This window comes from Bidens hawaiensis, unplaced genomic scaffold (assembly GCF_021521415.1).
Source record: "Bidens hawaiensis isolate Kalapana, Puna unplaced genomic scaffold, B.hawaiensis_p1.1 tig00011152_1, whole genome shotgun sequence".
Classification (NCBI taxonomy): domain Eukaryota; kingdom Viridiplantae; phylum Streptophyta; class Magnoliopsida; order Asterales; family Asteraceae; genus Bidens; species Bidens hawaiensis.
This window is the reverse complement of record NW_027491864.1, coordinates 382,094-405,401: the sequence shown is the minus strand read 5'-3', so window position 1 is coordinate 405,401 and position 23,308 is coordinate 382,094. Positions and strand designations below refer to the sequence as shown.

Genomic DNA, 23,308 nt, shown 5'->3' with positions numbered 1-23,308 from the left:
CCACATCGTCAACATTATCATGCATAATCACTTTTTTAGTTGAAAACATGTGTAATGAATAATGCACTTTATTGCCCATTCAATCATTACTACTTTAAAACAGGTATAGGTTTTATTGTAAAAACACAAATGCCTTAATAACACCCCCACAAAGTCCCGAGGATGGTGAGATATTTTATACACCCATATAATGCTCCCAATAATGCACTAGATATTGCCATAGTAATGCCGTAATGGTATGGTATTAGCTGGTGATTGGTTGTGTCCACCACCAACCACATATATATCGTTAGAGTCCGTCAAAGTCAAGCAGCCCAAGGCCCCAAACTGACTATGATGATTGGTACGTGTGAATATATGACATGATCATACACACATATTTAACTTTTAATTCAGTTGTTAAATATTAAATTACATGTACTAAACTAAATTACAATTTCTGAAAGTATATCCAGATGAAGGGAGCAGACATATTATTTCTTCTCCAATTTTTGTTGCTCCACTTTCCCAAAATCCTCCCGGTTGAACTCGACAACATTTCCGGTTCACAGTTCTTGACTGATGGAGACACGTTGGTATCGCCGACCAAAATTTTCAAGTTGGGATTTTTCCAGCCAGGTAGCACTGGGAACAGATACCTTGGTATTTTGTATAATAAAATACCTGTTACAACCGTTGTTTGGGTTGCCAACAGAAACCATCCGCTCACGGGTGCATCACCACATGTGTTAAAGATTGATTATCCAGGAACTCTAGTCCTATCCAATAATATTACCATGATTTGGTCATCTAACACGTCAACAAAATCGGAGAATGTAACTGCAAAGCTTCGTGACACCGGAAATCTAGTCTTGTTGGACCAAAGCGAGAAAGTTCTGTGGCAGAGTTTTGATTATCCAACTGATATACTTCTACCAGGAATGAAGTTAGGGAATGATTACTTCAGTGGAATTGAATGGCGTTTAACGTCATGGAAAAGTAGTCAAGATCCAGATCTAGGTGAGTTTACTTGAAGTCCAGACTCACAAAATTATTATCCGGAAGGTAAACTGAGACAGGGTGCACTGATCAAATATCGGAGCCACCCATGGAGAAATTGGCGGATTCATGGGACTACCCAATTTGACAGAAACTTAACCATTAAGGTTAGTGCTGTTATTACTGAAAGGGAGATTTCTTTTAGTTATAATCTTTAAAATAGTTCTATCCTACCGAGGATCACTTTGAACTCTTCGGGACAGCTAGAATCTTGGATATGGGTAGAAGATGGTAAAATGTGGCAGAGTGTATTATCATTACCTATAGATGTTTGTGATACATACAACATCTGTGGTGCTTATGGTATCTGCAATCTTAATACGTTCCAACAGTCGTGTGGTTGCTTGGATGAGAAAAGATTCATGCCCCGAAGCACAGATTGGTCAGGTGGCTGTGCTAGGCGAACACCAATGCATTGCGAACACGGATCAGAAGGGTTTATCAAGTATTCTAACGTAAAATTACCGGACACAAGCAGTACATGGTTTAACATGAGTATGAGTTTGGAAGAGTGTGAAGTTAAATGCTTAAAGAATTGTACATGCATGGCTTATGCAAATCCGGATACCAATCTTCAAGGCATGGGCTGTCTGCTTTGGTTCAATGACTTGATAGACATGCGAGGCTATCCTGAAGGCGGTGGAGGTCAGGATATATTTATAAAAATGGCTTCCTCCAAATTAGGTAAAGATCTTTTGCTAGTAGTTGTCACATGGTTTTAAATTAACATTGTTGGTATGTATTATCATACAGGTGATCAATCAATTTCCAAAAGAAAAGGAGGATCAAACATTAAAATCATCATAATAATAATAATTCCAGGGGTTCTACTCATTGGCTTCATCTCTACATGGATGCGGTATGCACATGTAAAAAGAAACCATGTGAGACAAAAGAATGAAGGTAAGAGTATTTGTGATTGCTTGCTCAAAAATATCAATTGGTAGTGATAGACTGCTCCAAACGTATCTGGTAGAGTTTCTTAAAGAAAAAGCTGCCAATAAACGTAGGTTTCGTGTTTCAACCAGACCTTGGATAGCTTTATGAATCATGTAATTAATTTTTGATTAAAATATTTTGTTGGTATACGAAATCAACAATCAGATGGAACAGAAAAATGTTTTTTTAAATAACGAGATATTCTTCTCTATACAAGTGAAAGTGTTAATTTAAAAAAGAGGAAAATGTCATTTTCGTTCTTATGGTTTGACAAATAATGCAAATTCAGTTTCAAAATTTTATTTTTTTCATGTGGACCATCCATGTTTCCTAATTCTTGTCATTTACATCCAAATCACTAATCTCGTTAAATTTAATCGTTATGTTAAGGGTAGACATGTCTTTTCACTCTTACTTTATTATAATACTTATTTATGTGAATTGCAGGTTTCGTCCATGTGTTTGTCCAAATATGTGGTTTTAGTCAAATAATTTCAAGTTTGCAATTTTCGTCCCTATCATATTTGCGATTTTCGTCCTTGTAGTTTCATTTCACTTGCAGTTAAACCTGAATTTATTAACCCCATTAAGTCTGATCGTTAACCCATCTGCGAGCTCCTCACGAGACCACCAATTTTGTCGGTTTTCTGCCAAAATAAACCTCAGTCGTAATTCGCAAGCCCCTCACGTGAGGGGCTGTGGTGTATTTGGGAGAAACAAAACGGAAAAAACTGCCCCTCACGTGAAGGGCACACTCATGGGTTTAAACGGCCAGACTTAATAAGATTAGTGAATTCGGGTTTAGTTGCAAGTGAAATGAAACCATAGGGACGAAAATTGCAAATTTAAAACTACTGGACTAAAACCGCAAATTTGGACAAACCACAATGACGAAAACCGCAGCTCACTAAAATAAGTATTATAATAAAGAAAGAGTGAAAAGACATTTCTACCTCTGACTTAACGATTAAATATTTAACGTGGTTAGTAATTTGGATTTAATTGGCAATAATTGACAATAATTGGGAAACATGGATAGTCCATATGAAAAAAGTAAACTTCTTGTACTAAATTCGCATTATTTTTCAAACCACAAGGACGAAAATAACACTTTACTCTTTAAAAAATATATTTAGATTTGATGGAATCATGATCACAATTCTTCAATTGTTTTGTCATATATACAACTAGTAGTTTACCCGTCCGGTGGAGGGGAATACCATCGCAGTAATGTGATGACTACATTATTAGTAACAAATGCGACGTATTCGTTACGTTCTAATACCTTTAAAGAGGTACGGATTAGAGTTGTATTACTTCATCTCTATATATTTATGTGTTGCAACAAAGGAGCAACACAATGTATGATACACCGACTTATTGAAATTTATCAACTTGTGTTTGGGAGTAAAACGCATTATAGTACTTGCTTTTTCTTTAAGATTTTAAAATATGGCACAGACCCTAACGTTGTTGTGTATGTATTAAAACTAACAAAAAGTAATAATTAATGTTCGTAGTGCTTGTCAACCTTGTTTTAGGTATTAATGGTATTTTATAAAACAAATGATACATCACTCTTAAACAGTGGCGTTGGTACTTTATTCGTCCGGTGAACAAAAACATCATCTAAACCATCCTTCACATTTCCAATTTATTGGGTTTTGTTTAAATCTCACCCTAGCTGTCCCAAAACACTCATTTAAGCCCCCAGCGCCTGCAATTACAAAAGTAAACAAAGTTTGGAATTTACAAATGTTCTTCCCAATCCACCAATATACATGGCAAATACTCTTATTAGTTGCATGCATATTTAAATATAAAATATCATTTTTTAACAAACCATTAGTTATTTATATGAACTGATTCCAGATTTCCTACATCTTAAATCCATAAAAAAAGTAACTCAGCTAAACCCTTACATGATACTTTACTTGAATGATTTCAAACTTTATTACTATAACATAAGTGAATCCAAACATTTTATCTTAATTCACCACTTACCTTTGTTGTGTCATAAGAAGCTAATTTGAATGGGTGAGCAACTTCATTTAGCCTAACCGCTTAGAACCATTTTAGTGCCATCACTCGATGCCTCGATGCTTTCTTCAAAGAATAAAAATCAATGCTTTATTCCATGCTTTTCCTATGATTTACTTTTCTTTCAGCTTGCCTACGTATCTACAATTGAAAGTAATGATATGTAAGCATTTGAAACTGATAAACAATTTACTTTGTAATAAGATTATCCGATAAACACATGCATCTCTAGTGTTAACACGAACACAACTCATTTAGATAAACGTGCTCGAGATTTCGACCTGAAACAAACCCGAACCCATTCAGACTCTGCATTATGTCAAAAAAAAGGCCAGGCATTTAGCTCACTGCCAACCATAGGACAAGGAAAAAAACATTTAAAACATAAGTTTGACTTACAAAAGTCAAAACATAAACAAAATTCCTAAATGTCCCTTGCAAGAACTTGTTGCAAACATTCTAATATCAAAACTGCATCTATGCCAATTTGGTAACTTGCAATCTAAAATGCCCTATTGGTTTTAAAATCTACAAACTGTTAGATATAACATGCTAATCCTAAACTACTCGTATATGACAAATGCACAATCATTTACACTAAACCACCGAGTTTATTAAGATATGATCACATTAAAACTGATAGAATAATGTAGAACACCAAGATTTCAGAAATAAAAGTTTCATTTATATATATGGTAACTGTAATCAAACATAATGTAACTAATCACAATTTCGCGCATCATCTTTATTTTTAAAAACATAGAACCCAAACCCGAACTCGTTTCAAATATGCATAACACAAGTAACAATTCAATAAAGTGTAAAAGTTACATACCGGAACCCGAACCCACCAACCTGCCCAGTCCTGACCCATGGCTCAACATGTAACCTGTAACCCGCCTGAACCAGTTCTCACTCGTGGCCTGGCCCACCAAGTTCTTACTAATATTAAAGGAAAAATCCATTGACCCAACTCGTTTCAATATATTCAAAAGATGCTCTTTTGACCCTAATCCGTTTGACCAGTTACCCAGCCCACCTAACCAACTCATTTAAGCAAAAAAAAATATTCAAAAAAGAACATCTAACATAATAATAATAATAATAATAATAATAATAATAATAATAATAATAATAATATAAGTTTCACTTTCAAAGGGTGTTCAGTTTATTCAACAAACTCACCATCTCTGCTCTAACGAAACCTTTCTCAAAGCCCGAAGGAATGGCGCTTGTAGCTTGGGGTGCAGTCATTCCTGGCACATCAAATACAGTACCTGAACCGTGCCAAACCGGTACCGAAAGTGTTCGGTATGGTACTTGAAGGTAAATCAACCCAAAATACCGATAACGAAAGTACCATTTGCTCATCCCTACATTAAATGACCAAATAAAAAAAGACAACCCAAAATATTGATACAGAAAGTACCATTTGCTCATCCCTACATCAAATGACCAAATTAAAAAAGACAGCTCGTATGAGAATATCAAAGAAATTTTTTTACTCATCAAATGAGATTTTTTTTACTCATCAAATGAGATTTTTTTTACTCATGAGTGATACGAGTTGTATGTTTCTTGTCCTTTGTAACCATAATTCACCTGAAGCTTAAGTAATATAAAAAAAATGGTTTATGAAGCCAAATAACTTATAGTAATAAGCTCTTGTATAAGCTATAATAATTTGAACCCAACCAATTCCTCGAATGTTGTTTTGTCGGACTGTACAACTCTGCCCATTTGAGCTTTTCTTCCAAATCACAAAAGATTGGTTTAGACTCAGTGCTTCCACAATACTTCAAGGAAATGGAATTGATATGAGACAAATCACTATATACGCCAATCCATTAATAATTATAAAACTAAAAATCACTAAGTTTATATAATTTCAGAACTACATAAGCTGAAGTACCTGAAAGCATGAATGCACTGGTAACTCTTGTAGGGCCAATTTAAGCTCGGCTACAGTAGCACTCATAGGAACCTCAACTCTGAAACTGTCAAGCGTAACTAAATAAGAACTTAAACAACTAAGGCTGAAAGCGAAAACAAACTATACATGAACTAACAAGTAACAACATGGTCAAAAAACTTACTGAAGAAAGAACAAAATTGAAACAAAACATCCGACACATCACTATTGCATATTTATAAGTCATATTGATATTTAAGCTTTGCTTGAAGTAGTTCAACCTGCTCATCCTCTGTAAACATATACAAAAGTTATTAGGTTTTACAAACGTTTTCCACAAAAAAGATTATGAATATAAATGAGATATGCTGGATAATTCAAGAAGAATATCATCCGGTGATTCTTGTGACTCAACTGGATAGAAACGCCTAAAAGACTCTCGCTTCATCAGACCGGTTTAGTTGTTTCATGAATACCACCATTCTTTTAATGCGCTATAGACCTTTCCGCCCGCTTTTGTTGCGGGCCAAAACAGTGATACAGCTTTGGTATGATTAATATCCACCAACTGCAAGGAAAGGGTAAAAAATTTAAAAATTACCAGAGGTATTCTTAGGGCATATCATCAAACAGATTGTAAGCACTAATAATACTGTAAGTTAATTCCTAATTTTAAACATCAATATTCTTCAAATATTAAGAACAGATCACGGTTTCAAAATTCTACCCAAGTCAACAACCAATTAACGCCAATTCAATTCAGTAACAAAACAACCCTAACCGAAAATAGTATACAGAAAAAAGAGTATAATTTTTTTTGAAACTTACCTTGAGCCGGAGAGAGAGAACAATGGAGAGATTTGGAAAGTGCTTCAAATAGAAATACCAAGACAACGATTGATCGATGAGGGAGGTGGGAGGAAAAGGGGGAGAATCAAAACCGTATGAAGAGAGAATTGGTAACTGCTAAACTATCAATCAGAAGATTAAACACGGTCACTTTTCTCTAGCCATATAATATATAATTGGTGATTAGGTTATCAACAGTAAGGCAGTTAAAACCATTTGTCGGAATCGTAGTTATGAACTCCAATAGTGGTTACTATGTTACACTTGTTGGGTTTCAACGGTGGTTCGGAATGAAACGGATAAACTTTTTAAACCCGTTTTAGTTAACATATCGTTTCAATAGTTATTAATCCATATTAATAAACAAAGATATGAACGAGATGTAAAAACGCAGCGGAACGATTTAAAGTTTAAGATGAACCAAAACCGAAAACCCAAAAGTCCGGATCCGATTACAACCTTAATACGAGTACGATTCAAACAATAAAGTAAATAGTCAACCATAGAAAATGTTTATCGATATAACTCGGTTATACACAAACCGGGAAGACACCGAGGGGTTAACAAGAAGAGCTAGATGACACAACCAGTAGCCAAAAAGAATCCGGCGGCGGCGGCGTCTAGCGGTGGCGGAGTTCCGGCAAGATGTACGGCTCAGATCTGGCAGCTACAAGCAAAGGTGGACGACAGTAAACAACAGCAGCAAGCAACAGTGGCTTCAGTTCACCAAATGGAGTTCGCCGGAAATACGGGGCTCGCCGGAGAAGACGAACCAGGTCGCCAGAAAACCGAGAGGTACGCTTTAACAACACCGGAGTTAGTGTGGAACTTCGATGGTGTTTATGGTGACTGAAGGATGATGATTGGTGACTGTGTTTAAGGTGCGGCGGCTGGAATGGTCTCGCCGGGAAACCGGTGGCCGGAATTGCTGCGCCGGAATTGTTTTGGCAGCTAGGGTTTTCTTGTTTTGTTAACGTTGGATTAAAATAATAATATCTTATATATATATATAGTATTATTATTAGGGGGTGTTTGGTACAGAGAATGTAATTGTAGAGAAATGAAATAGAGAAATGGAATTGCAGAGAAAGGGAATTGGTCTGGAGAATGAGAATTGACTGTTCTGTTTGGTAGTACAGAGATTTCAGTAGAGAAATATAGCTGAGAATCATTTCTCTTGTTTGGTACATAGAAAATAAACAGAGAATTATATCAACTTTATCATTAGCACAAGTATTTTTTTCATAACAAATATTTATTAAAAAATAAAAAACATATAAAAAGATGCATAAATTCCAACCAAAATATGCATTGATCAAACCAATTCACATACAAAACATAGTTTTTAAGCAAAAAACATCAACCATAGTTAAAACCAATTCACATACAAAACATACTTCAACCATACACAACTATCCCATTGAACCATCGGTATACAACTCGACCATCTCAATTTTCTCTTCTATTGTCAACGCAAGAAAAGAACGTCCTAGATCCACATCTTTACCAATCAAATGAGCTGCTTTGAACCGTTTTTTCGTAGTGATACCTGGTAAAGCTTTCAACTCATCACTAACCTTTTCATAGATTTCACGAGCCTCCATACCTTCTTTGCTAAGTTGTTCACCCACCATCTCCCCAAATCGAAGCAAAACTTCCTTGATATCTTTGCAAGACTCTCGATATATCTCATCTGCATACGTGCGTCTACCTCTTTTGCGCTTGCTTGTTACACTTCCTGTTTGTCCTTCAGATCTATCAACATTTGGAACGGCTTCATCAACAAAATCAAAGTCTTCAATATCAACAGGTGAGCTTTTTTGCGTCTCTTGAACAACATCTTCTTCTCCAAGGTCAACTGCTTTACTACCAGTAGCTCTATCCTTACCGAATATGGTACACAATTTGTCATAGAAAGGAAATGACTTGTCACGAAAATTCACAGCACCTTTGTGAGACTACAAGACAATTACAAATAAATTAGACTAAAATTTTAAAATCTAAAAAATATATTTTTTAGAATATACCTTCACGTATTCATTCCAAACACTATCATCGGCAATAATACAACATTTTTGTTCATCCCAACCAAACCCACTTGTATGCACCATATCATATACAATGCTAAAGTGTGTCTTCCATGTCTTCATCCTAGACTTTATATGTGGTTCTGCTTTGAGGCCAGAGTTAGGAAGACTTACATCTAGCAATTGTTGAACACCATTTAAATAACCTGGTTTGAATCCATTGTCAGCACCAGCATACTTTCCGGATGCATGTATCTCCATTAATGCATCAATTAGCTTTGCATCTTCATCATTTGTCCAGGTATGCTTGCTCCGAGTAACTCCTCTCACTATATTTGAATCTGCCATGTCTACGTACAAATGCATAATTATACAATTAAAAATCATAATTCATGTAACTACAAATACAAATATAACAAGAAACATTAATAAGAAACAAATAAAGTGCATAAATAAACATTAATAAGAAACATCCTTGGTTCTACAAATAAAAAGTACATAATTGTCAAACATAATTAAGAAACATTGTTGGCACGTTGCGCACGCATCGCAGTCCAACTATTAAACATTTCATTAGCAAGAAGGTCTCTACGATCGGTCCATTCTTGTGAGAGCTCGATCATAGAAATAACATTGTCATGGTCATTTGCAGGTTGTGTGTGATTTACTGGGATTTCGTTATCAAGAGGGTCTTCACTCATTGTTGTTCGTATGAAATTATGCAATAAACAACAAGCAATGATGATACGTGGCATGGACTCTATGGGATGATATGAGTTATCACGCAAAATAGCCCATCTATCTTTAATCATTCCGAAACATCTTTCTATAACATTCCTGGCCGATGAATGTCTCATATTAAAGAACTCCTTAGCATTCGTAGGAGGACGAGACCAATCGTTAAGATGATAACGTTGACCTCTATATGGAGTTAAAAATCCTTCACCATTTGTATAACCGACATCACAAAGGTAGAATGTTCCTACAAGTAACCATAAACTCTATGTTAATTATCATACTTAAATCTATGTATATTCTTTGAAAATTGCCTATCACATACCCGGAGTTATTTTAAGACCATTGGGTCTACTGATTGCATCACGCAAAACTCTACTATCAGCTGCAGAACCCTCCCATCCCGCTAAGACATACGTAAATAAAAGGTCTCTCGTACATACTCCGAGTACGTTAGTACAAATCTGCCCTTTTCTTGTCCTATATGGTTTTCTATCAATAGTAGGGACTTTAACTTTAATGTATGTTCCATCTAATGCTCCTAAGCAACCCTGAGTTAAAAGAAATCATTACTTACTAATGTATGTTAGCAAAAAGTATCTTTAATAAAAAATGTGTTTGACTAACCTTAAACCATTTCCATCTTTCATCAGTTTCATTATCTGGCACTGGCACGGGTGACTTGTAGAGTTCTTTGTGTAATCGACATATAGCATTTAAGACTAACTTGAAATACCGACTTACAGTTTCCCCGGACCGATGAAATCTGTTGACTAGTATCCTATTCTTTGCATTATGAGCAAGGGTATGTAAAAACATAGCAACTTGCTCATCGACTAGCATGTTTTTACTATTCTTTAGTCCCCCTCTAGTTTCTAGCATATCACAAAGTGTTGTAAATGCATGTATATTCATTCTTATGTTAACAACACTCGTAACATCACTTTCATAAACCATCCTCACCATGTTTTCACGCCCATTATGGTAACTCATTAAATATTTTTTACGTAAAGTCATTGACTCAATCGACCGACGCAAATGATAAGTACATAACATCCACCAACGAATCGTAACATAAATGACATAAAATGCACCTATGGCAACTATTCTTTGTCTGGAAGGTGATCTTGCCATCTACACATAAAAATATAAGAAAATTCAAGAAAAACAAACTAGACCTCATATATATAACAAATCAAAAGAGTTCATAGTTCCTATTATACACTAAACTAGACCTCACGAGAGATTGCAGGTAAATTAATGCAAAAACGCAGCCAAGTGAAAGAAAAGAAACTACACAGAACTCAAAATTGAGCTAAAGCTAAAGTGCAAAATTTTGACATCATATGCTATTTTTTTCCTTTTAAGTCAGAAGGGGTTCCAAAACAAATGAATTCGGATCAAAACGGGTTCGGGTTACAGGTCAGAAGGGTTGACTCACAGGTTGGAAGTACTTGTGAAGATTCTTTTTCCATTGGATCTTATGCAGACAACGAACAGGCCCGTTGGAACTAAGGGATGCTTTTAAAACTTTAAAAATTCATCATATAGTTATTAATATGATGGTGCCTTCTAAACTAATGTACCAATATTAGTTGTCAATTTCAGTGGCTTGTAATACAAGTTGTGCAGCTAGTCAAACAAGAACAATAATTCCCATGTGCAGTTTTGAGAACTAAAATAGCTGGAATGATATAAAAAAACATGGAAAGCTGACACATGAATCATGATACACATTACACATACAGTATAATGAATATTAAAGATAGAAGACAGTAGTTACATATATTTCAGTGAAACTGACCTGATACTATCATATTCTGACAGGTTAAAATACCTGATATTAAGGGCTGATTAGTTGAAACCGCAACGGAAGCCCATCGGTTAGCGATAAATTGGTGCCTTCTAGAATCGATTTTTACAACCATGCACCTAATATTTGTCTATATAATGATCATATGCACTTGCAATGTTCTAACACCTCATAATAAGAATATCCTAGCTACAACCTGTGACCAGACGGAACTACAATGCTAGTGTTCATTTATTAGCCTTCATGCGTAGGCCTGTAAACGAACCGAACGAACGCATACAAGGGCATGTTCATTTGTTTGTGTCTGTTCATTTAACTTTAAGCAAACACCAACACGAACAGTTAACCGGACAAATATACGTGTTCATGCTCGTTCGTTTAAAAAAATGAACATGTTCGCGTTCGTTTATATTTGTTCGTTTAAAATCTTAACGAACTGTTGACATAAATGAAAATATTTGAACAAACACAAAGGAACATATATAAATAAACGTAAACAGACACAAACAAACAAACAATATTTAATTAGACATTAGGCATTAGGGTGATATAATTTGTAAAATACAAATAACATTTAATTATTTTTATAAATATGTAAACAAGCATAAATAAGTGATTCAGTGAACGACCGAAACACACGTTTTTGTTTGTTCGTTTAAAATCTTAACGAACTGTTGACAAACATAAATGGAAATATTTGAACAAACACAAAAGAACGTATGTGAACAAACGTAAACAAACACAAATAAACGTAAACGGACACAAACAAACAATATTTAATTAGATATTAGGATGATATAATTTATAAAATACAAATAACATTTAATTATTTTTATCACTATGTAAACGAGCATAAATAAGTGAACGATGAACGACCGAAACACGCGTTTTTGTTTGTTTGTTTAATTAATGAACACAAATTTAAGTTTATGTCAAATAAACGAACTTCCCGTCAAACAATTCACGAACAATTCTATCGGTTCGGTGCGCGTGCAACCCCTAACACAAAACCCTAGAAATTAAGCACTGTAATCTCAATAACAATTACAAAATTCATCAAAATTAGGGCAAAACTCAACCCAATTGAAATTAACAATACATAATCCAGTCTGCAACATGTGAATCAAACAATCAATTGATTACTGTGACGAATCAGAAGGTTTCTTAATAGAACACGAAGACTAGAAGTCGGGAAACAGAAAATCTACAAGGATAGGGAATAGGAATAGGGAAACAAAAATCATACCTGGTTCGGGCAGAAATCAAGCGAGGATGGTGGTGGTGTGCGTGGGTGGGTAATTAGATAGAGATTAGAGGATGGTGATAGAAGTGAAAAGGAAGAGAATGGAAGTGAGAAATGAAACCATTTCTCCGCTTTTTTTAGAGAAAAGAAATCAGGGAAATGGAAATGGTTTATTTCCATTTCTCACCTCTTTCTTTCGTAAACAAACAAGAGAATTGTTTCCATTTCCATTTCTCACCCCCCAATTCTCTGTACCAAACACCCCCTTAGGGTTTTAACCAAGTTAACCAATTTGGGCTTGAACCCAATTAACAAAACCAAGCCTAGTCCATAATCCTGTCCATCAATTAATTTTGTCGGGCCTAATTAACATTTAAGTAGGCCCATCTCTCGTTACCCCCGGTGTAACTCTGTCCGGGTCACATTCGGGTCGGTCGCGTTGACTTGACCCGAAACGACCATAAAATCCAACAGTCTCCCACTTGGACGTATTTGGGTCAAGTATCACAACGCTGACAGCCAGAGGCGTTCTAGCTACACATAGCTGTCCCCAACCGAATATGACGTTTTAAATCCATAACCAAAGTATCTTGGAATACCTTATTGCAAGATAATGAATTTATAGTAATCGTTGTCATTTATCCTTTCTGTATAAGACATTAAATGAACTATGAGACATGGATCATATCATTCTCATATGGCGTTCAATTATTGTAATTCTCGATATAGAGTCAAAGTGGTCCAATCAAACACACAGTTAGTTTGGGTGAGGCCTCACACTTTACCAGTTTGAATCAACGAGGGCGCCAATATGTCTAACTGTTACATTTAAATGTAAGAGTACATAATCCCATCTTGACTACATACAACTCCCACTGAACTCCAGAACATTCCCAACCAATGCCTTTATGGCTGGCAGTTACGCAACAGTGGTTAACATGATCAAAGAATATTCCTCGGTAAACGAAAGTTCTAATATGTATCTCCGGTCTAAGGATACTAAATGAGCATACTATTATCAAAACATCTTATGATTAAGATCCATGAAGATGATTTGATGCGAGTTACATCCAACATCATTCATAATGAGGTCTGTGAGTTTGGAAGTCAACTACTTGAGTCCAAAGTCAGAATAGTCTTAATTCAGATTCACTCCCACGAGTCTGACCGACTACGGATAATTTAGAATACAATGTTCACGGATTAAACGTATTAAAATGAACACAGTTGTATCATTCAACGTTTGCATTTAACCATTAAATCAAAAGTGAACAAAAAAGTACAACTGATAAAACGTTCATACATCCAAATACTAAATCAAAATAAATCACTAGCAAGTCTAAGCCCGATAGCATCTCTATGTTGATCATGTTTGTCCTGGGTCATTGGCTTAGTGAACGGGTCGGCTAGATTTTGATCTGTGTCTACTTTGCTTATCACGATGTCACATCGTTCCAATATTTCCCGAATAAGATGGAACTTCCTTAGAATGTGCTTGGTTATGTGATGAGACCTTGGCTCTTTGGCTTGAGCAATAGCACCTGTGTTATCACAGAATATCTCGATTAGTTTGTGAATACTCGGAACCACATCGAGATCGGTGATGAACTTCTTCATCCAAGCAGCCTCCTTAGTAGCATCAGATGCGGCTATATATTCGGATTCGGTGGTAGAATCCGCCACGACACTCTGCTTGGAGCTCTTCCAATAAATAGCTCCTCCATTGAGAGTGAAGACGAAACCCGACTGTGAGCGAGAATCATCTCGGTCAGTCTGGAAGCTAGCATCAGTGTAACACTATACAGTGAGCTCCTCTTCCACTCCCCCAAACATCAAGAACATGTCTTTGGTCCTATTCAAGTACCTTAGAATGTTCTTCGCAGCAGTCCAATGGGCAATTCCAGGACTCTGTTGAAAACGGCTGGTCATGCTCAAGGCATACGACACGTCAGGTCTAGTACACAACATAGCATACATGATAGAGCCAACCGCAGAAGTATATGGAATTGCTTGCATACATTTAGATTCAATGTCCGTTGCCGGAGATTGCGATTTGCTCAACACGGTTCCCTTAGTCATTGGAACAACTCCTTTCTTGGAGTTTTCCATTGAGAAGCGTGCCATCACTTTGTCTATGTAAGTACTTTGACTAAGCCCTAGAATCCGCTTAGTTCTATCTCTATAGATCTTTATTCCCAGAATATAAGCGGCTTCTCCAAGATCTTTCATTGCAAAACAAGATTCCAACCATTGCTTAACTTGTTTAAGCATAGGAATGTCGTTTCCAATGATCAGTATATCATCCACATACAAGATGAGGAATGATATAGTGCTCCCACTAGCCTTTCTGTAAACACAAGGTTCATCTTCGTTTTTGACAAAACCAAACTCTTTGATTTTCTCGTCAAAGTGAAGATTCCAGCTTCGAGATGCCTGCTTAAGTCCATAAATGGACTTGTTCAATTTGCAAACCTTATTAGGATATTTTGGATCGACAAAACCTTCAGGCTGAACCATATAGACATCTTCAGAAAGATGTCTATTAAGGAAAGCGGTTTTGACATCCATTTGCCATATCTCATAATCATAGTATGCAGCAATGGCAAGCAATATCCTAATTGACTTAGTCATAGCAATGGGCGAAAAGGTTTCATCATAGTCAACACCTTGAGTTTGAGTAAAACCTTTCGCGACTAGCCGTGCCTTATAGGTTTGCACATTTCCATGCATGTCGGTTTTTCTCTTGAAAATCCATTTGCTCCCTACTGCCCGACTATCGGGGGGTAGCTCAACCAAGTTCCAAACTTGGTTATCGTGCATATATTGCATCTCAGCGTTCATGGCATCTTGCCATTTCTTGGATTCCGGATCAAAGATAGCAGACTTGTAGTTAGTAGGCTCGTCCCCAGATTCGGCTACTAATAAGACTTCGGGACCATCTAGATGACATAAGTATCTAGAATTTGGTACGGGAGTCCTACTACTTCTGCGAACGCTTGTGTTCACGTCTGATGTATCAGCAACAACAACTTGTTGATCAGACTCTCCAACTTTCTCAGCGGTTGATTGTGGATCTTGAATTTCTTCAAGATCGACAATGTCACTTCTAGTTCCTTGACTAAGAAATTCTTCTTCAAGGAAGTAGCCTTTCCTCCTGACAGAAATCGCATTTGTATCAGGATGAAAGAAGTAATAACCGCTTTTGTAATAGTATCCAACGAAAACAACCTTTTCGCCGCGGGGATCAAGTTTGTCATCAGACTCACTTGTGATATAAGCATCACATCCCCATACTCTAAGATAAGACAATTTGGGTTTCTTTCCCTTATGTCATATCTCATATGGTGTTTTGTCTATCTTCTTAGTTGGAGCTAGATTGACAATGCGGGCGGCGATCATAAGGGCGTAACCCCAAAAGGAGTGAGACAAGTTGGTTCTACACATCATCGATCGAACCATGTTTAGCAAAGTTCGATTTCTCCTCTCGCTCACGCCATTAAGTTGGGGTGTGCCAGGTGGAGTGAGTTGTGAAACAAGTCCATGCTCTTTTAGATGAGTGATGAACTATGTGCTGAGATACTCTCCACCTCGATCTGATCGAAGTATCTTAATGGTTTTCTCAAGTTGTTTTTCCACTTCGCTTTGAAACTCTTTGAACTTTTCAAAGTTTCATGCTTGTGTTTCATAAGATACACATAAGCGTATCGACTATAATCGTAGATAAAAGAAACGAAGTATCTTTCATGGTTTCTAGTCATGGTTCTAAAAGGTCCACATACATCAGTATGTATGAGTCCTAATAGATCACTTGCTTGTTCACTTTTATTAGTGAATGAGTCTTTGGCGAGTTTTCCAGCTAAGCAAGATTCACAAGTGTTAAAAGAGTCTGGTCCTGTGTATTCAAGAATACCTTCGGATTGGAGTCTTTTAACTCTTGCCTTGCTTATGTGGCCAAGTCGGCAATGCCATAGAAAAGTATCATTGACACCGGTCTTGATACGTTTTGAAAGATGATATACGTTATTGTCAGGTTGAACATCAATCTCATAAATACCATTTCGAGGTTCAGCCTCAAAATAAAAGATATCATTTAAGCAGAAATAGCCATGCCGTTAAGAACATACTTAAATCCTTGTTCAAATAACAACGAAACTGAAATGATGTTTCTGGTCAAGCCAGGAGCATACAAACAATTATTTAAAGGAAAAACTAGGCCAGATGGACAAGTAAAACGAAATACTCCAGTTTCCAGAACTGGTACTCTCTTCCCATCTCCAACGATGAGTTCCATGCTGCCTTTATTCAGTTTCCTCCACTTCTCAGGCTCCTGCAAGACATTAACGATGTGGTAACCACATCCGGTATCAAATACCCATGTGTTGCTAGAGACAGTGAAAAGTTCAATAACGTATATGGAAATACCTCCAGAAGAGCCTTCACCATTGGCTCTCTTCTTTCTGATCAAGCAAGGTGCTCGGGGCAGTTTCTCATCCAGTGCCCCATTTGGTTGCATTTGAAGCACTTGCGCTCCTCTAAAGGCGGCGGCTTTTTCTTTGCAACCACCTTGTTAGTGTTGGTGGCAACATGGGCAACAACATTAACTTTCTTCTTGCCTTTTCCCTTAAAACCCCGATTCTTTGGTTTTGGCTTCTTGACACCAGCAGATCGAATCATCAGAACTTGATTGGTCCTTGAAGGAATGTTCATCTCAGTCGTCTTGAGCATGTTATGAAGCTCCGGCACTGTCTTCACCCAACCATTCATATTGAAATTCATCACGAACTGGTCGTATGAGTTGGCGAGAGAGTTGAGGATGAAATCCAATGCCATCTCATCGGGCATGGGATAATCAAGTTTCTTGAGCTGATCGATGTGCCCCTTCATCTTAAGAACATGAGCACTGACGGGAGAGCCCCCTGCCATCTTGCAACTGATGAGTTGTTTCATGGTGTTGAAACGTTCTTGACGGGCTTGTTTCTTGAACATGCCCTTGAGTTGCTCAAGCATCTCATAGGCACCAAAGTCTTCCAATCCTTTAGCAAGCTCAGAAGTCATAGTGGCTAGCATAATACAGGAGACCTCAGCCAAGTCATCCTTATGCTTGTCAAGAACCTTTCGTGCAGCGGCTGTGTTGTTTTCAGGCTCGTTTGGAACAGGTCCATCGAGAACATACAGGCGCTTTGCCATGGTTAGAACAAGTCTTAAGTTTCGGTGCCATTCGATGAAGTTGGTACCGTTCAGTTTATCCTTCTCGAGGATAGTCTTAAGGGCGTAGGGTGAAATTTCGTTTGACGCCATCTGATTAATTAAGCAAAGGTAAATTTAATTAGTATTTTCGACGTTGTAGTCCTATTATTAATGACCCAATAACATTAATTAATTAGGAGTATGAGAATCTGGCTTCCAGTTATTAAAGGCAGCTGTAGCACACAACATTAATAAGTGGTTAGACAGACCGACAACGATTGTCAATTGTGAATAGAGCACAACTCTCGGTTATGAGGCCTATAGAGACAACGATTATCTGTATAGATACGTTTAGTCTCATCTTTGCCCACTTTAAGTCTCCAGACAGCTTTAGCACGTAACAGGAGAGTAAAGTAATAGTTGTCCTAGTACCGTGACTTGTGAAAGCGCCGGATGTGTCAACGAAACGCTTTCACCTTGATGGGATAGGCTAGAAAACAAGTGCGGTGCTGTAGCTCCAAACACTCGAAATTTCGCAGTATGCCTTAAGTGTGACTTGTAGTAGGATTGGCATAAACTATTGGTTTTAAATTGGGATTAATTTTAAAACTACCAAATAGAGTAAAAAGTCAAATTTTACTGTATTTATTATCGCGACGAATAGATGAACCCTTTCATCTCTAGGACACTTAGTTTTAAATAACATATTAAAAACTAAGTTTGTAGCGATACGACTAACCAATTTTAAGTTAAAATAACTTATTAGTTTTGGAAATCAAAACGCTTTTAATTTGCAAAACAAAATCGGTTAATAAAATGTTTATTTTCAAATTTATTTGGTATTAGGTCGGTGATATTATAATCCTATTATAAACAATCTAAACAACCACAAGTAGCAAATAACAATAATATGTAAATCCTTATGGCCAAAAGGTGATCGGTCTTGCTAGAGCCAATTAGGGAGACCGATCGGGTCAAGGGGTTCACAACACAAACAACCACAAGGATGGACTTCTCCGTGCATCCCGTCGTCTTGTCCGAACTCCCACTAACTCCAAGATGTCCATGAGCTCGTCCTCGGTTATCTTCGCGTCTTCTTAATTACAAATTTATAAACTAACAATAATATGTCCTATTACAAATTTGAACCATCTTTATGGCCAAAAGAAAACCGAAAATTAAATAATAACCTTTTACAACTTTTGAACCAACCATATGGCCAAAACAAGCTTAAACACCAAACACAACCAAACAAACACATAGGTCGGGGCCAGATTTACATATTCAAAACAAACGAATTTCGGGTCGTTTTGACTTGGTCAAATAAAATAAACAAAACTTTGACCAATTCAAAATCACCCGAAAATAAATCTAGATCTATAAACTTTAAACGATTTAAAGTTTAAGATGTAGATCCGGTTTTAAACGAACCGGTATCGACTCGTACGTTGTAACCGCGGATCTGATACCACTGTTGGGTTTCAACGGTGGTTCGGAACGAAACGGATAAACTTTTTAAACCCGTTTCAGTTAACATATCGTTTCAATAGTTATTAATCCATATTAATAAACAAAGATATGAACGAGATGTAAAAACGCAGTTGAATGATTTAAAGTTTAAGATGAACCAAAACCGAAAACCCAAAAGTCCGGATCTGATTACAACCTTAATACGAGTACGATTCAAACAATAAAGTAAATAGTCAACCATAGAAAAGGTTTATCGATATACCTCGGTTATACACAAACCGGGAAGACACCGAGGGGTTAACAAGAAGAGCTAAATGATACAACCAGTAGCCAAAAAGAATCCGGCGGCGGCGGCGTCTAGCGGCGGTGGCGGCGGAGTTCCGGCAAGATGTACGGCTCAGATCTGGCAGCTACAAGCAAAGGTGGACGGCAGTAAACAACAACAGCAAGCAACAGTGGCTTCAGTTCACCAAATGGAGTTCGCCGGAAATACGGGGCTCGCCGGAGAAGACGAACCAGGTCGCCGGAAAACCGAGAGGTACGCTTTAACAACACCTGAGTTAGTGTGGAACTTCGATGGTGTTTATGGTGATTGAAGGATGATGATTGGTGACTGTGTTTGAGGTGCGACGGCCGGAATGGTCTCGCCGGAAAACCGGTGGCCGGAATTGCGACGCCGGAATTGTTTTGGCAGCTAGGGTTTTCTTGTTTTGTTAAGGTTGGATTAAAATAATAATATCTTATATATATATAGTATTATTATTAGGGTTTTAACCAAGTTAACCAATTTGGGCTTGAGCCCAATTAACAAAACCAAGCCTAGTCCATAATCCTGTCCATCTAATTAATTTTGTCGGGCCTAATTAACATTTAAGTAGGCCCATCTCTCGTTACCCCCGGTGTAACTCTGTCCGGGTCACATTCGTGTCGGTCGCGTTGACTTGACCCGAAACGACCATAAAATCCAACAACACTAACTACCTAGTTGCCAATTAAAGTCATTTTTTCACTCTTAGACTACATTGCCACAGAATTTTTAGTCAGCTTCGATGTCATTCCCATGCAACGTTTACACCATCCAATAAATCCAGAGGATTTCTAAGGGCATTTCTATAAGGTTTCATACGTAAACCATGGACTCGACCATGCCAGGGGCATTGCCCCAAAATCCCACCTAGCGCACCCCCCTTTGAACCCTACCACAGTACCAGGTGGATGTAACCCTTCTTGAAACCTTGGTCGTTTTTGCATGAAATAGGAATATTGTTAACGAAATTATACTCCATACTTCTTACTTTATATTAGCTTATACTCTTACTTTGTATATGTTCTTTAACTTTGTGTTCACGAGATCTTTTTAAACAGGGAAGTGAACGTAAGTGTAAAGAAACTGGAAAAGACTTGTGTTCCAAAGTTTTTTAACAAAGGAAGTGGAAAATGAGAAAAGAAGTCTACTAAAAATCCTCCCTTCTAACTTTCCACCTAAAATAATGGATTTGAAAAGAGTAAAATAAGATTTTGTCATTTACGGATTTTTATCTTTCCACTTAATTTAAATAAAAATATCTTAAAGGGTATAGTTGTAAAGCTGTAACTTTTCTCTCTATTTCAACTATGAAACACATAAAATTATGAATTCTGTTTCGTTCGTTGTACTCTAGAAGACAAAATTAAGTTATATCCAACCCCCCCTCCACCCCCTTAATTTCATTTCCTTTCTTTTGTTTAATATACTAAACTCATGCACATAGTGTAAGGAAATATTAATTACCAAAATAGCTATATAACACTAAAATCACTAACAACAGTATCTATTGCATTTGAATATATTCTCATTTTAAAGTTTGTTATGTATCTATATAGAAGGATCGATGCACGTCTCCAAAAACAAGGGAGAAGACATTCAGCTACCACTGTATAGCTTCTCTACAATAGCTACTGCAACAGCCAGCTTTTCAACTGAAAATAAACTAGGAGAGGGTGGATTTGGAGAGGTTTTTAAGGTATAATTACTTGATGATACCAATTGTATAATTATAGGAAAGGCAATCTAAAAAGTAAAACCAAACATGTACGTTTGTGAAGTTACTAACCCTGGAAATGCTAACCTATAGGGTGTGCTTAAAGAAGGGCTAGAGATTGCAGTTAAGCATCTCTCCAAAGCTTCCAACCAGGGAGTTCACGAGTTCAAGAATGAAGTCATTTGCATTTCAAAACTTCAGCACCGAAATCTTGTGAAGCTCATCGGCTATTGCATACAAGGAGATGAGAAACTATTAATCTATGAGTATATGCCAAATAAAAGCCTAGACTCATTCATATTTGGTCAGAATCAAATACGAAAACTCACATCAAAATTCTAATATATGTTTCTGCCCCCTCTAGTAATTACTTACAAAAGGAGCATGTTAAACAGATAGAAACCAAAGCATGCTATTTGATTGGACCAAGAGATTCAATATCATCAAAGGAATTGCCCGAGGGCTTCATTATCTCCATCATGATTCAAGGTTAAGAATCATCCATAGAGATCTAAAAGCAGGGAACATACTACTAGATGAAAATATGAAGCCCAAGATATCAGATTTTGGCCTAGCTAGAAGTTTTGGAGATAATGAGACCCAAGCGAACACACAGAGAGTTGTTGGCACGTAGTAAGCCATATCAACCAACTAATTCGTATTTTTATCCACATTTTAGTAGTCTATTCTTATGAGATTTATGCCGAATGTAGTGGCTACATGCCCCCGGAGTATGCTCGCGATGGTGTATTCTCAATAAAGTCAGATGTATTTAGATTTGGTGTCTTGGTGCTTGAGATTGTGACTGGAAAGCAAAATAGGGGATTCATTCATCCAGAGCATGATAACAATCTTATTGGGCATGTAAGTTCACTTGTTACAAACTATTCCTTTGTTTCGCAAAGCAGGCATGGAATATATATAATGAAGGCAGGCCAATGGAATTGCTTGATGCTAGTTTAGCGGTATCCTGTCATCCACCCGAAGTTTTAAGATCGATACAAGTCGGGTTGTTATGTGTTCAAAAAAATGCGGATGATAGGCCAAACATGTTATCTGTAATAATGATGTTGGTCGGTGAGGGTGCCTTACCACACCCTAAGCAACCGGCATTTTTTATGGGAAAGGACTTACTTGTAGCTGACATTGCTTCTGAAGCTAATCAGCAGGCAGGTTCAATCAATGGTGTAAGTTATACGGAATTACATGGTCGATAGTGTTTACCTCCAAGAAATTAAACTTGCACGGGTATTATTTGAATGTGACTTAATTATCACTCTTTCTGAATTCACTACTATATATATAGATTTAAGGACCAGTAATACAAAACAAAATGTATTTATATAAGTTTTTGGTTTGATTTTATTTTATATATGTCTAAAGAATTGGAAATTTTGTTAACAGGAACATGAGGAAAATTTTATTTTCCTAGTTTTGGAGAATGGTTTTATCTGTTTTATCACTTTCAAAGTGTACGTTTGTTACGCTCATAACAACGCAAACAAAAAAAATCACCTCTTGTTTTGAAAAACTATACATACAAGTGTGTGTGTATTTACACTATGCAATACGTATGATAGTGTTTGTAAGCTAATGCATTGGATCTACTTCTTGACTTTGATAGAATTTGGGTACATTGAAGGCGGTGTGATTAGACATTGAGGGCGGTGTTATTAGAGTTTGGGTACATTGAGGGCGGTGTCATGATTAGAAATAAAACTATGTAGAGCGTGATTAGGGATTAACAACAACGAATCAAAGAAGGGTTATTTCGTAATAGGACTAGTACAGTGGCCGGTGTCCAGCCAACATTGGATTGACTGGTGGTCAAAAGTGTGGCTGGAAAAAAGGATGGCTTGCATGACAACGAAACATTTTCGTTTTTTTATTTTTTATTTATATTTTGAGTTATGATTCTTTTTTTTAATTATTTTTTTAGAGTTTTTTTTCTCTCAAATCATTCTCACATTTCTTATTTTTGTAACCCTTTGCATTTTAACTATTTCCTCAAATACAATTGCTCTAATTATGCAA

General features: G+C 36.9%; 1 protein-coding gene, 1 long non-coding RNA gene and 1 pseudogene across 2 annotated transcripts; 1 reads left to right on the top strand and 2 right to left on the bottom strand.

Moving 5' to 3' along the window:
• The first annotated feature begins 455 nt into the window (after nucleotides 1-455).
• On the top strand, nucleotides 456-22,642 carry LOC143537257 (G-type lectin S-receptor-like serine/threonine-protein kinase At4g27290; annotated as a pseudogene).
• On the bottom strand, nucleotides 4,896-5,626 carry LOC143537259 (uncharacterized). The gene is made up of 3 exons (XR_013136014.1): nucleotides 5,569-5,626; nucleotides 5,203-5,390; nucleotides 4,896-5,056 (listed from the first exon to the last, which is right to left on the bottom strand). It is a non-coding gene; the product is annotated as an uncharacterized LOC143537259 (long non-coding RNA).
• LOC143537258 (uncharacterized) lies at nucleotides 8,191-9,153 on the bottom strand. The gene is made up of 2 exons (XM_077031070.1): nucleotides 8,806-9,153; nucleotides 8,191-8,736 (listed from the first exon to the last, which is right to left on the bottom strand). The coding sequence occupies exons 1-2, from the start codon at nucleotides 9,151-9,153 to the stop codon at nucleotides 8,191-8,193; spliced, it is 894 nt and encodes a 297-aa protein (XP_076887185.1).
• Nucleotides 22,643-23,308: the final 666 nt, after the last annotated feature.